Source organism: Balaenoptera acutorostrata, chromosome 4 (assembly GCF_949987535.1).
Source record: "Balaenoptera acutorostrata chromosome 4, mBalAcu1.1, whole genome shotgun sequence".
Taxonomy (NCBI): Eukaryota; Metazoa; Chordata; class Mammalia; order Artiodactyla; family Balaenopteridae; genus Balaenoptera; species Balaenoptera acutorostrata.
The window spans coordinates 102,294,063-102,309,587 of record NC_080067.1 but is presented as its reverse complement, the minus strand read 5'-3'; the positions used below and the strand labels follow the sequence as shown (position 1 = coordinate 102,309,587).

The 15,525-nt window shown below is 40.2% G+C and overlaps 1 protein-coding gene across 5 annotated transcripts in view; it reads left to right on the top strand.

The window, feature by feature from the left end:
* The first annotated feature begins 10,431 nt into the window (after window positions 1-10,431).
* The window catches only part of CEP97 (centrosomal protein 97), a 28,598-nt gene continuing 23,504 nt past the window's right edge, over window positions 10,432-15,525 (top strand). For 2 of the 5 annotated variants that reach the window (XM_057545488.1, XM_057545486.1), the window contains exons 1-4: window positions 10,432-10,538; window positions 12,690-12,832; window positions 13,594-13,962; window positions 14,869-14,970. In XM_057545488.1, the coding sequence (XP_057401471.1) occupies window positions 10,496-10,538; window positions 12,690-12,832; window positions 13,594-13,962; window positions 14,869-14,970 (657 nt within the window). In that variant the 5' untranslated portion in view covers window positions 10,432-10,495. Of the gene's footprint in view, window positions 10,539-12,689; window positions 12,833-13,593; window positions 13,963-14,868; window positions 14,971-15,525 lie in introns of those variants that run through there. The other 3 variants (XM_057545487.1, XM_057545489.1, XM_057545490.1) reach the window with 3 other exon arrangements.

The following is a 15,525-nucleotide window of genomic DNA, read 5'->3' as shown; positions in this document are numbered from 1 at the left end:
AAATTGACTATTGATGTTGTTCCCAGTGTTCTCAACACTTTAAGCAGCTGTTCTTACCTAAAGGCTAATGATCTTAAAGAAGTTTATTTTTTCTGGATACATTTCTTCAGCTGCTGTAGTCAAACATCATTTAATTAACATACCATAAGTAAATGACTTTCCTTGCTTGCCTAACAAATGAGCCACTTGGAAATTACTCTGGTTGCAGCCTAATTTTCTTTCTCTTTTTTTTTTTTTCTTTTGGTGAAGAAATTTTACTATGATGAGATATTCTATTTAATTTTTCTAACTTTTCTGTTTTCTGTGATTTGAATATTGTTATGACTGCTTAGTCTGGTAATGTTGACATGTATTCTTTTAGCATATAGGTTCATTGCATAATAAACATAATGCTTTGCCATCTAATTTGTTAACAAAATAATCTGCAGTTCACAGTATCTTAAAGATGGAATATTTTAAGCTTACCATTTTCTTTTTTTGTTTTGACATGATAGGTATATGCTGGTCATAAAATTAATAATAAAATGTCAGAGTATGGCGATACACATGACACATGAAATGCTGTCAAGTAAAAATGTGTTACTGTGATTTGTAGTGTGTAGCAGCAGTAATAAGAGCTAAGAATGCTACATATGGTCTCAGTCATGAGGACTCCGTTATTGTAGTGTAAAAGCAGCTGTAGACAATAGGTAAATAAATATGACTGTATTCCAATGAAATTTTATTTATGGACACTGAAATTTGAATTTCATATAATTTTATGTGTCATAAAATATTACTATTATTTTTTTCCCCAGTCACTTAAAATGTAAAAACCATATTAGCTGTAGGCTGTACAAAATCAGGCAGCAGGCTGGATTCAGCCCATAGTCTGTAGTTTGCCAACCTTTGCTAGAGAATATCTATGTAAAGTAGATGTTTGAGTTTATTATTTCATTTGAGTTTATTATTTCATGGAAGGAAATTTATATTTTATTTTATTTTTTAAAAATTTTATTGGAGGGGCTTCCCTGGTGGCGCAGTGGTTGAGAATCTGCCTGCTAATGCAGGGGACACGGGTTCGAGCCCTGGTCTGGGAAGATCCCACATGCCACGGAGCAGCTGGGCCCGTGAGCCACAATTGCTGAGCCTGCGCGTCTGGAGCCTGTGCCCCGCGACGGGAGGGGCCGCGATAGAGAAAGGCCCGCGCACCGCGATGAAGAGCGGTCCCCGCACCGCGATGAAGAGTGGCCCCCGCTTGCCGCAACTGGAGAAAGCCCTCGCACGAACCGAAGACCCAACACAGCCAAAAATAAATAAATAAATAAATAAATAAAATAAGAAAATCCTTTAAAAAAAAAAAAATTTATTGGAGTATAGTTGATTTATAATGTTGTATTAGTTTCAGGTGTACAACAAAGTGAATCACTTGTACATATACATATATCCATTCTTTTTTAGATTCTTTTCCCATATAGGTCATTACAGAATAGAGTTCCCTGTGCTATACAGTAGGTCATTATTGGTTATCTATTTTATACATAGTAGTGAAACAGGAGTGAAGGGGGTTAGGGCACAACCTTTAAAACAATGATATAGCCACAGGACATGACAAAGACTGGTTAGAACCAACTGGGTCCAAGATGGCAGAAGTTTTGACTTACAGTAGACCTTGAGCCTCATTATATGCTCATTGTAATACATTAGCATGCTAAATGACACACCCACCGGCGCCATGACAGTTCTGAGGCCAACCATAAAAGGTCAAAAAGTGGGCGGTGGCCCAATTCCTGGAAATTCCCACCCCTTCCCCAAAATGATTGGAATAATCCTCCCACTCATTAGCCTGTGAAATTACCCAGCCCATAAAAACTAACCACAGCATATTTCGAGGCTCATTCGCCTTCTGAGATGGTCCATACTCTGTCTGTGGAGTGTGTTTCTTTCTAAATAAATCCATTTCTTACCTATCACTTCATCTCCGAATTCTTTTGTGCTGAGGCAAGAACAGTAGTGTGTATATGTCAGTCCCAAGGGAATTTGTATTTTGGCTTAAAGAGATTATTAATGTTCCTTCTGTATTACAGACTTTGTGTTGTATTTAAATGTGAAAATCTTAGTGATTTCAAAGTTTTGAAAGTACAATTTCAGAAGAGAAAAAGTTAACACATATACTTGAATTCCTCAGTGTAGTAATATACTTTATATATTTCTGTTCGATAATATCCTCTCTTAACTGGAAAGGAAGAAAAGGTAAATTTCTTAAAAGTGCATGAGATAACCAAAAATAGGCCACAGGGAAATTTACAAACATATTACCTGAAAATAGCAGTCTCAAATTTATGTGCAGTATATATCCATTTTTGTTAAAAAAAAATACGGGAGGCAGGGAATCTAGATATAGTCCCATAGATAAAAATAGATTAAAAGGAAACACAACATGTTAACAGTGACTATCTCTGCGTAGGGGAATTATGGAAGATTGTTATTTTTACTTTTTTGCTTGCCTGTATTTTCTAAGATTTTTACAGTAACATTTTTTTAAAGTTGGTGCATGCTACATTATTTTAAAATAGAAAATATATCCTGAAGGACAAAGAGAACATCTAAAGATATATTTAGACTCCTTTGGGGATTATTATTATTATTTTAAAATTTTATTTTATTTTTGGCTGAGTTGGGTCTTTGTTGCTGCGTTCAGGCTTCCTCTAGCTGCAGAGAGCGGGGGCTACTCTGTTGCCGTGCGAGGGCTTATTGTGGTGGCTTTTCTTGTTGTGGAGCATGAGCTCTAGGCGCTTGGGCTTCAGTAGTTGCAGCACGTGGGCTCAGTAGTTGCGGCACATGGGACCTAGAGCATGTGGGCTTCAGTAGTTGTGGCTCATGAGTTTAGTTGCTCTGAAGCATGTGGGATCTTCCCAGACCAGAGATCGAACCCGTGTCCCCTGCATTGGCAGGCAGATTCTTAACCACTGCACCACCAGGGAAGTCCCTGGAGATTATTTTTTGGAAATTAAATTAGATTTGAAAACCTGTGTAACATTCTGTGCACAAGCAACTGTGTAGGAAAGATATTCTGATAATTACTGTAGTTAGATCACTTGTATCAGCTACACTGGTGTATGCCGTATATGAGAGACACATAATTCACTGATACTCTGAATTTTCTTTCTCTTCAGAGAAATATTTTTCAGAACTGACTAAATTTTTCATACCTCTATCTGATGTCAGTGGACCCCCAAGTGAGGTGGACCATCACATGTAATTACAAAATGAAGGCTTTAGTATTTAAAAGCTACTTGGAAATTGATTACCTCTCTTACCCCTGTATTAGCCAGGGTTCTCCAGAGAAACAGAACCAATAGTGTGTGTATATATATATATATATATATATATATATATATATATATATATATGTATATATAAAGAGATTTATTTTAAGGAACTGGCTGACATGATTGTGAAGGCTGGGGTTTCCAAAACCTGCAGGGTGGGCTGGCAGGTTGGAAACTCGGCAAGGAGCCAGTGTTGCGGTTCAAGTCCAAAGACTGCCTGAGAATTCCACGCTGTTCCGGGGAGGTCAGTCTTTTGTTATATTTAGATCCTCAGCTGATTGGATGAGGCTGACCCACATTATGGAGGGCAATCTGCTTTACTCAAAGTCTACCAATTTAAATGTAAATCTTATCCCGAAACACCCTCACAGAAGGCATTCAAAATAATGTTTGATGATATATCTGGGCACTGTGGCCCAGCCAAATTGACACATGAAATTAACCATTATACCACTTTTTTCTTTTTTCTTTTTTTGGCTGCATTGGGTCTTAGTTGCAGCACGCGGGATCTTCGTTGAGGGGTGCGGGATCTTTCATTTCCGTGCGCGGGCTTCTCTAGTTGTGGTGCACAGGCTTCTCTGTAGCTGTGACGTGTGGGTTTTCTCTCTAGTTGTGGTGTGCAGGCTCCAGGGCATGTGGGCTCTGTAGTTTGCAGCACGCGGGCTCTCTTGTTGAGGCGCATGAACTCAGTAGTTGTGGCGTGCGGGCATAGTTGCCCTGCGGCATGTGGAATCTTAGTTCCCCGACCAGGGATCAAACCCAAGTCCCCTGCATTGGAAGGCAGATTCTTTACCACTGGACCACCAGGGAAGTCCCTACACCACTTATTTTAAAAAAATGAATCAAGTTGGGGGGGTGGGGTAGAGAGTAAAACTAGCAGTCTTATAAAGATGAAATTTTTGAGCTTTTAAGCACTCGGAGTCTTCCAAATATAAATTAAAATTAAAATTTTTTATTTCAACATTCGTTTAATTTTCAATTGGAAATATGATGAATCACTTATATAGGTTTCACTGCCTTTTAGAAGCACTTCAAAAGAGATGATGAAATAAAGCTGTCAAGGATTCCTTTATTATTCTTGTCTTTAAAAAATATTTATTTATTTATTTGGTTGCACCGGGTCTTAGTTGTGGCTACAGGGCTCCTTAGTTGCAGCATGTGGGCTCCTTAGTTGTGACGTGCGAACTCTTAGTTGCAGTATGCATGTGGGATCTAGTTCCCTGACCAGGGCTCAAACACCGGGCCCCTGCGCTCTTCACTATGCCACCAGGGAAGTCCCTCCTTTATTATTCTTTTAAACAAAAGTCAACTTCTTCCCAGTTAGTTAGGCAAAGTCACCGGAAGACTATTTCACAGTGGCTTTATTCTTTTTTTTTTTTTTAACATCTTTATTGGAGTATAATTGCTTTACAATGGTGTGTTAGTTTTTGCTTTATAGCAAAGTGAATCAGCTATACATATTCATATATCCCCATATCTCTTACCCCTTGCATCTCCTTCCCTCCCACCCTCCCTATCCCACCCCTCTAGGTGGTCACGAAGCACTGAGCTGATCTCCCTGTGCTATGTGGCTGCTTCCCACTAGCTATCAGTTTTACATTTGGTAGTGTATATATGTCCATGCCACTCTCTCACTTTGTCCCAGCTTACCCTTCCCCCTCCCTGTGTCCTCAAGTCCATTCTCTAGTAGGTTTGTGTCTTTATTCCTGTCCTGCCCCTAGGTTCTTCGTGACCATTTTTTTTTTTTTTTTAGATTCCATATATATGTGTTAGCATACGGTATTTGTTTTTCTCTTTCTGACTTACTTCACTCTGTATGACAGACTCTAGGTCCATCCACCTCACTACAAATAACTCAATTTTGTTTCTTTTTATGGCTGAGTAATATTCCATTGTATATATGTGACAGTGGCTTTATTCTTGAAATTTATTTTTACTTTCGCCTCTTCTTTTTCTCAGATATTAGCTGATATGTTATATGGGGGAAAATAAAATAAAATATTTAGTATCTCATCTTGAGATGGCTAACTCTTCTAAATTATTTTGGCCCTGACACTTCATGCTATTTGGGATCAATTCTTTAAGACTCTTCTGTTCGCCTTCCTGAAATCTCACTACTTTGGAGAATGGTGGGCTGGTAGTTTACATCCAGAGGGGTGGTGGAAACAATCATTCACTGGTTCCCCCAAACTATTTTATTTTCCTCTCCCAGAGAGAGCTTCCTATTTGTTCAGCACTAATCTCTAGACAGAAACCCAGCTAGAACCTCCTTATAATAATAAGGCAGGGGCTTCCCTAGTGGTGCAGTGGTTAAGAATCTGCCTGCCAATGCAGGGGACACGGGTTTGAGCCCTGGTCCGGGAAGATCCCACATGCCGCGGATCAACTAAGCCCGTGCGCCACAACTACTGAGCCTGCGCTCTAGAGCCCGCAAACCACAACTACTGAAGCCGGCGCGCCTAGAGCCCATGCTCCGCAAAAAGAGACGCCACCGCAATGAGAAGTCCGTGCGCCTCAATGAAGAGTGGCCCCCTCTCGCTGCAACTAGAGAAAGCCTGCGTGCAGCAACAAAGACCCAATGCAGCCAGAAATAAAAAAATAAAAAATAAAAAAGGCAGAGTAGTTAGCCCCTCCATCCAAATATTATTGTAAATTTTATTACTGAAATTCTTTCACTGTGGTTCTAAACTTTTTGATTTACAGACCACTTCGATAATTTGAAAGAGCTGCATCTCCTCTTCTAGATAAGCGCAGGGACAAAACACTTGAAACTATGTGTATAACCTTGTGCACTGTTTGGTTTTTATTATTGTGTGTGTAACACCTATTAAATAATGATAAATAATAATGAGGAAAGTTAATGCTCATTTGGGACTTCTAGATAACCCGTGATGAAATAAAATTCATATTTTATGGCAAGACAAGAAATTTTAAACATAAAATTTTCACTGCCCGTTTGGGCCTCCTCCCTCCCCTTTAGGGTGTATTGTGCATCTGCATTAACCAGAAGTCCTTAGGAGATAACCTTCCTTCTTAATCTCACACAAGGTCACAACTCCTTAGAAGATAACCTTCCCTCTTAATCTTGTAAGGGGCCACGATGGCCCCCTGTGAGTACAAAGTACTCGCTTTGTACTGTAGATCTGGATTGTGTAAACTGTCAATAATACCTAATTTGTCTCAAAAACTTATATAACTTTAGGGGAAACACTGACTGACACCACCCACCCTGGCCAGGCACCACAGTAACCATTTGCATGAGTTATCTTAAACAGGAGGACCTGGTAAGGAACATGGAACTAACAAGCCACCACCAACTGGAAGAATTCGGGAAAGGTCAAAAGGAGACACAAGTCCACGTGTCCTACTGACCTCCCAGAATCGTCCTCGCTGGAATCCATCTTGGCTGAGTGATGCGTGCGCCACCAGGAAGGACCCTGAGTCACAATGATTGGCCAGAGACAACCCGGAAACTAATTCTATCACCATAAAACCTGAGATAGCGAGCCACATGGCAGAGTAGTTCTCCTGGGTTCCCTTACCCTCCTGCTCTCCACCCCGGTGCCCCTTCCCAATAAAGTCTCCTGCTTTGTCAGCATGTGTGTCTCCTCGGACAATTCATTTCCAAGTGTTAGACAAGAGCCCTCTCTCAGGCCCTGGAAGAGGTCCCCCTTCCTGCAACATAACCATGCTTTGACCTCTAATGGACAGAATAGTCCTCAGAGCTTTCTGGGTTACAATCATCAGGTTGACTGGAATAAAATTTTCCACTTCTTTCTTAGATCGACTGTTGATTAATTTTTTCATTGACACCCATGAACTGTTTTTTCACAGTTGGTAGTCTCTCCTTCCATGTCACAGGTCATAGATAAAGAGAGCAGGGGCTTCCCTGGTGGCGCAGTGGTTGAGAATCTGCCTGCCAATGCAGGGGACACGGGTTCGAGCCCTGGTCTGGGAAGATCCCACATGCCGCGGAGCGGCTGGGCCCGTGAGCCACAACTACTGAGCCTGCGCGTCTGGAGCCAGTGCTCCGCAACAGGAGGGGCCGCGACAGTGAGAGGCCTGTGCACCGCGATGAAGAGTGGCCCCCACTCGCTGCAACTAGAGAAAGCCCTCGCACAGAAACGAAGACCAAACACAGCCAAAAATAATAAATAAATTAATTAATTTAAAAAAAAAAAAAAAAAAAAAAAAAGAGAGCAGGACCATAAGAGTCTACCAATGAATACTAACCAGAGAAGAAAACTTTTGATTTTGTACACCTAAACCTTCATATAAATCATTAAAAAATCATATAAAACATATAAAATACTTTTATTGTAAAAAAAGGCACATTTTCAAAATCTTTAGTGTCAAAATTCTTTAGATTAATAACTTCTTAGTTTTAAAACTTTAAAACTTCGAAGTTATTATTATATTTACTTCTTTCAAACATAAGATTTCATCCTAATTAGAAAATCTCCTTTATTTTGTCAAGATAAATTGCACTATCCAAAATGTTCCAGTTTTCTGTCTACCTAGTCTCTTAACTTCACGTTATCTAAACTTGTACATAATACTCTCCTGAAACTGCTCTGTTAAAGGTTACCATCCACTATTACAACAGTCTCCTTCCTGCCACTATTCTACTTTTCAATTCATCCTTGTTTCATGAGCAGTTTAACCTTTCTAAAACACAAGTATCATTTTGTCATTCCCTCAGTCAAAAGCACCAAGTGAAAACTAGTGGAATGAATGGTGGGAAGTAGGGTGAGGCCAGATTATGGTTGCCCTGGAAAGTTGAATTTCAAGAGGGAAGTTTTTGAGGAGGGGATTAATATGATAAAAGGTGTTGTTTTACTTAGATCATGCCAGTAGCAGTGGGCAGATGAATTAGAGATTGGAAAGATGAGTCAGGGGTATCAGCTGTTGCAGAGATCAAGTACAATGTGCTGACAGGAGGGAAAGTCTTTCTTGTGGGGCCTGAGCCTGCCAAAAAATGCTACCTTGTTGAGAAGTTCATGGTGTTGGTTAGTAGGCTGATTGGAAATTGATCAGAGTGTGCAGTGCAGGGTTTAACATATACACAAAATGAAGCAATTTAGTTAAAGTGTAGCAATTTGATTTTAGATGCAAAAGCTGTATCTGAAGCACAAAAGTTTCCATGGTATGATTTTTAAAGGGATGCTGGCGCACTTGGGCATGTGGGACTGTGCCCAGGATCTGTGGCCACTCTAAGAGCTATGACTATACTCAGTTAACCCCATGAAGAGAATCCTTTGGCCCTTTCCTCAGGATCCCAGGTCAGACAAACCAGACAAAACTCTGGTTCTGCTATTTTTTTTTTTTTTTAAGGATTTTCTTATTTATTTATTTATTTATTTATTTATTTATTTATGGCTGTGTTGGGTCTTCGGTTCGTGCGAGGGCTTTCTCCAGTTGCGGCAAGCGGGGGCCACTCTTCATCGCGGTGCGGGGACCGCTCTTCATCGCGGTGCGCGGGCCTTTCTCTATTGCGGCCCCTCCCGTCGCGGGGCACAGGCTCCAGACGCGCAGGCTCAGCAATTGTGGCTCACGGGCCCAGCTGCTCCGTGGCATGTGGGATCTTCCCAGACCAGGGCTCGAACCCGTGTCCCCTGCATTAGCAGGCAGATTCTCAACCACTGCGCCACCAGGGAAGCCCTCTGGTTCTGCTATTGATGTAAACTTGCAGGTAGCTGTGCTCCTCAGGTACCTTCTGGGCATCCAGGACCCCCCCCCCCCCCCCGCCCCCCGCTCCCAAGTCATTACCCTGCAAAATTGGAGAGAATTGTAAACCCTTTCTCTCTCCCTGAGCTGGAGACTCGCCTCAGTCCTCACCAGCTGTTCCAGGGAACAAAGGTTAATAGGAGACAGAATTTAGGCTTGCTTTGTTCTTACACCTATATAGTAAGACTGTACTTTCTAGGTAAGGGGTCTCTTGGTTAGAAGAAAAAAAATTCCTAGTCTTAATTCCCTCTTCAGAGTTAAGAAATTTGTCTTCAGACTAAAACAGTGGGAAACAGAGTTAAAAAAAAAAAAAAAGAATTGAAGCAGGTGTAGTCAGAGAGATAGGAGGAGGACTCAGGAAGGAGGGAATGCTCACAGAATCAATTGCCTGGAAACCTAGAAGCGTGAGTTATGGGGATTTTGTTCAAACAGAAATTATCAGAGATTTTGGACACTGCTGTTTCAGAAAGAGGGGAATTCAGAATAAGAGGGAATGAAGGAGTGGGCAGTAGAAATTGGAAGCTCCCTTTCTACATTGTGTGGTACTATCAGGTTAGTTTCATTACCACCTGCCTCCACCTGCAGCCTGTACTGTCTTTTCGTCTTCTATATAATCCTGAACGGTTTAGAGTCTACCCATCTTTTAAGCTTTAGCTCCGTTTCACTTCCTCCTTCAAGTCTTCTCTGAAGATTATAGTTTCTATTTCTTTCTCCATTCCCTGAAAGCTTATTGAGTTCATTGCTACAATCACACTAGTTAGAATGTAATAGTTGTGTCAAAAGTGTAAGCTTTTTGATATAGTTATGAACTCCTCTCCAGCAAGGCAGTGTAATTTTTGAGTTTGGAAACTGTATTGTAAACTTCTTTTGTATACTCTCTGGAAAAATTCTGGGTTTATACCTATTAAATACACTCCCAGGTCTAAAGTTCTGTTAACTATTCAAGAACAACCACTTAAAAATACTGTATAAAAGCTTCTATCTCAACATGCTTAAGCTAAATTTTCAAATAAAATGTTTCTATTTTGACTATCTCACAAAATCGCCTATAGCAGAGTTGAACACTCTCACTTATGCAGAATTGTCAAAAGAAGGGACAGCCCCCATTGCTAGAAGTCTCTAGCAATGAGTCCTCAAATTCGGTCTGTATTGAGTAGTGACCTTATAATCATCCCGATGGTAAAAGTGTCAAATTTCGAAAACACCTAGAAAAGAGAGTAAAATGATCATTTAACAATAGCCTGCTTCCCTGCCAAACAAGGGAGTTGACCCGGTTCCCAAACTCACTTTGGCTCAGATTCTAACCCGGGTTTCGCATCGTTAGTTGCAGGCAGCCAATTGGGCCGTTTGGGTGCCGTGCATCCTGGGAGCTGTAGTCTCTGGCTTTTTCCGCCCGACTACGAGTTCCACCGAGCAGTCGGAGGACGGTTGCTTGGTATTATTAGCAAGCGGGAAGTATGGCGGTGGCGCGCGTCGACGCGGCTTTGCCTCTTGGAGAAGGTAAGGCGATCCCCACCCCTGGGTCCCCAGGTTTACTCCATAGAACTGAATTATAGTTGCCTGGTGGAGAGAAGAAGACTGGGTTTAAGGGTGCAATTCTGGACCAGTTCTTTTGATGTGGGGTTGTGGGCATCGCAGAGGCGCGCTGCCCTCTGGGAGTTGTAGTCCCCTGGGCGCTGCCTGGCTCTCCGGCGTCGCGGCGAGGGCCAAGCGGGGGACTACAAGCCCCAAGAGACCTTCGCGCTGCTCCCGCGCTCCTGAGGATGACTGGGCGGTGGGTTTCTGGCCGCGGTAACCTTTCTTGGATGTTTACTTTGAATTCTGGGTGCCCAAGTGAAAGCTGCAGGATCTCCCCCTTTCCCGTGGATTCCTAGAACGTTCAAGAAAACCCTGTCTCAAACACAGCTCTCTAGATTGACGTTGGACCCTTTCCTGGAAGTGTCTGGTGGCCGTGATAAAATCTGGGGGTTATCCAGAGCCCACGGTTCTCCACCCCTTGTTCTGCAGACCGGGTCCTGGGGTATAGCTTGGTCTCTGCCCAGCGAAACGCGGGGCGTGGGTGCTTTTGTAGGTGCTGTGTGAGCGGAGCTCCTTTGTTTTGGTTACGGTTCGGAGGCTCTGGGTCAGGGTCAGGGCTGAGGGTGAAGGCCCCTCTCCACCGCTTAGGTCTGGGGCTCATTATCTAGGAGGGAGAGTCTAAGAGGTCTCTTGATCCCTTTGAATTGTGTGCAAAGGCTATGCATTTTCCTGGGATATATATATTCCTTATATAGCTTTCACCAAATTCTCAGAATCGAATGACCGCCCCCACTCCCCGCCCCAAATGCTAGAAGCCATTAGACAGTGGAAAAACGTTTCTTGAAACCCTTCAGGAGAGCAATCTCGCATAATTATTTCCCGCAGTAGTAATCTTAATCTTGGTAGAAATTTGAAATTGGCAGTTTCTCTGGCCCTCCCCCCCGCACAATCTATCTGTGATAGATATCACAAATCTATCTGCAGCTCTTAAACTCCACCTCCAGCCCACCATGGCAATGTACTGTTAATAGCAGTTAATATTTATAGAGCACTTTTTATATGAGCAAGACTATGTTCTTAGTGCCTTTTTTTTTTTTAATTATCTCATTTTCTCTGTAGAACAACATTATAAGGCAGGTATTAGTATCATTCCCATCTTACAGAGTAGAAAAGTGAGCCCAAAAGAGATCAATAACTTGCCCAAGATACCACAGTGATTAGCTTAGTGGAGCCAGGATTTGAACGTCTGTTAAATATTACCAAATTACTGAATTCTGTGTGCCAGGAATGGGACTAAGTGCTGTTCATATGGTTTCTCTTTTCATCCCCACATCAATTTAATGAATCAGGTATATTATTTCCATTTTGTAGATACATTAACTATACTTTGATTTTCAAAATAGTTTGGGCACTTTAGGATATACTGATAGGTTGTAAGCAGGTTGGTCTCTATCAAAAGATTAGTTACATTTAAAAAATACTGTCATTACTTAGGCACAAAATACGGAAGTAATAGTTCACATTTAAATGTGAAGAATTCCAAAGTATTATATCAAAGAAACTTGAGTAGAGGGACTTCCGTTGTGGCGCAGTGGTTAGGAACCTGCCTACCAATGCAGGGGACACGAGTTTGAGCCCTGGGCCAGGGAGATGCCACATGCCGTGGAGCCACTAAGCCCTATGCGCCACAACTACTGAGCCTGCACTCTAGAGCCTGCGAGCTACAACTACAGAGCCCGCGAGCCACAACTACTGAAGCCTGGGCACCCTAGAGCCTGTACTCTGCAACAAGAGAAGCCCACGCACCACAACTAGAGAAAGCCCACGTGCAGCAACGAAGACCAATGCAGCCAAAAATAAATAAATAAATAAATAAATTAATTTAAAAAAAGAAAGAAAAGAAACTTGAGTAGAATATCACAAATCTAGGTACAATTTGATATTTCTAAAGGAAAATGAATAATTTCAATCTGTAGTCACTTAGAAATCGATTGCTTTAGATTTTAAAGCTTGATATTTATTATGCTCTAGTGTTTTCTAACTCTAAATGTATAAGATTTTATGAGTATAATTTTATCCCTATGCTCAGCTGTTGTAGTTGTGTTTTCTAACAGTTTCCCTTCTCTTTTCAAGGGTCAGTGATCAATTGGTCAGGACAGGGGCTACAGAAATTAAGTCCAAACTTACCCTATGAAGTTGATATTCATACTTTGATTCTAGATAAAAATCAGATTATTAAATTGGAAAATCTTGAGAAATGCAAACATTTAATACAGGTAGGTATTGCTATGTGGGGGAAATAGCTATGTAAGACCAGTTTATTATTATACAAAATAAAAGAGTAAGATAACAAAAAGTAACTCTGCAAGCCTAGAAAGCAGTAAATATTGCCTTAAATTTTTAAAACTTTTAATAACTAAAATAAATTTATTTAATAAATGAATAAAATAATTTAAGAAAAAATTTAAAAAATTAATTTTTACATGATGATTATTAAGTGATGCTTTTAAAATTTCTCCTGAAGATGAACACATTTTTGCTACCTTTAGAGTAGACTAGAAAAAAGAGTATTTGTTAAAAAAGAAAACATTTTATATTGGCAAAATATTGTGTTGTTAAGATAACCTTTTATTTCATGGTGGGGGTAAAGAGTTGATTAATTCATTCCTTCAACAAATGTTTATTAGGCCCTTATGTGTCTGGTACTGTTCTAGATTTTGATGGAGATAGTGAAAGGACTCTGTTATTGTGGAGTTTATATTCTCAAGTAGTTGCTGTGTTAAAGATGTTTTCTTTTAGTAGTTGGAGGAGGTCTGATTGCTCAGCTTTATCTGTATTTTCCACTGCTTAGGAATGACAACAACAACAAGCTAATAGTTGCACTGCAGAATTTTTAGACAATATATGTGAAAAGTACAAATTGGGTTTGTATATTTGGGAATGTTGGGCCATATAAATAAATCTTTTTAACCACCCTAATGTGAAAGTAATATTTATATTTTACTCCTAAGAATAATGGCATGTTTTCTTTACACAGTTGTCAGTGGCTAATAATCGGCTGGTGCGCATGATGGGTGTGGCCAAACTGACCCAACTCCGGGTGTTAAATTTGCCTCATAATAGCATTGGCTATGTGGAAGGCCTAAAGGAGCTAGTACATTTGGAATGGCTGAATTTGGCAGGAAATAATCTCAAGGTGAATTGTTTCTTTAATTTGCCTCATAATAGCATTGGCTATGTGGAAGGCCTAAAGGAGCTAGTACATTTGGAATGGCTGAATTTGGCAGGAAATAATCTCAAGGTGAATTGTTTCTTTAATTTGCCTCATAATAGCATTGGCTGTGTGGAAGGCCTAAAGGAGCTAGTACATTTGGAATGGCTGAATTTGACAGGAAATAATCTCAAGGTGAATTGTTTCTTTCTTTCTTTCTTTTTTTTTAAGTAATTAGGTTTTTTATTTTTATTTTTTTACTTCACAAAAGTATTTGCTGTGAAAAAAGAAATTTAAGCAGTATGGAAATAAATAGAATAAAAAGTGAAAGTATCCACTCCCATTCCCCAGAGGTAATTTCAGTTAACATAAACAGAAAAAGAAAATCTCATTTTGAAAATTCATGCTGAATTAAGTTTTATGTACATGTTTAATGGTACAGTGGAGAATATACTGTTTTAAAAGTCAGGAGATCTGGATTCTAGTCCTGCTTCTACCACTTAGTTGCTCTATAATTTGGGGTAAGTTAATAAATATTTCTGTCTTATTTTTTGATATGCTAGGTAAGGGAACTGGATTAAATGATGATAACTGACTTTTATTGAGTATGTACTATATGCTAAGTACTATTCTAACTACCTTAACTGTTTTAACTTATTCAATCTCATGACAGCCAATAAGGTAGGTACAGTCTTTATGCTTATTATATAGATGAGGAAACTGAAGTACAGAGAAGTTGAGTAACTTGCCTAAGGTCACACAGTCAGGAAGTTGCAGAGCCAGGATTTGAATCCAGGCAGTTTGGCTCCATTGTTAACTTGTAAACTCTATGTTATACCAACTGTCACGTGTCATCACTAAAAGTTTCTTTAAGCTGTAAATATCTGACTCTACTCTTAGAGAGATAATGAAGGTAGAAACTAGCTATATAGCAATATGCCAGATTCTGTTGGCACTGCCTCTTTTTTCTCTTGCTAAGCCCTGCTCCTCTGCTTCTGATAATGCGCAGAGGAGGCAAGAGGCTCAGCCACAGGTAGTAGGGAAGAATTTCATTTTTTGATTTCATGTGCGTGAAATAATGTGATCCTTTTCTTGTAATAGGCCATGGAACAAATCAATAGCTGCACAGCTCTTCAACACCTCGATTTATCAGACAATAACATACCCCAGATAGGTGATCTATCTAAATTGGCATCACTGAAGGTAAGTGTGTTTTCAATGTCATTTCTGAAATTTTATACTAAAATACCAAGAGAAAGTAACCTAATTGATCTAAAATCAGCCTGCTGTTAAGAAGAACAGATAGTGTTCTTTATGATAAAAATTCTATTAGAGTACCAGAAATTAAGTATGGAACTTTTTGTTGTTAATTTCTATAATTGATTTACTTTAACTAAAACTGGTTGTTGTAGTTAAGGTTAACTCTTATTTACCATCCAACAAACATGATGAAATTCCCTTCATGCCCAATCAGCCAACGTTAGCAGCTTCAGTTATATAGTACATAATGTGTTGGTGGGCTTGAGAGTAAACATTCCTGAACTTGACTTTGTTTTTTGACACTCAAGATTGCTATTTTTTTAGTAATAGATATTACTAAATTATCAAAATTAACCTCACTTTAATTTTAAAAATCTGTGGCCTGTAGCACTTTTTATAGAGGGGAATGCAGTCAAATAAGTCAGGGGTCCCCAACCCCTGGGCCATTAGGAACGGGCCGTACAGCAGGAGGTGAGCGACAGGTGAGCGAGCAAAGCT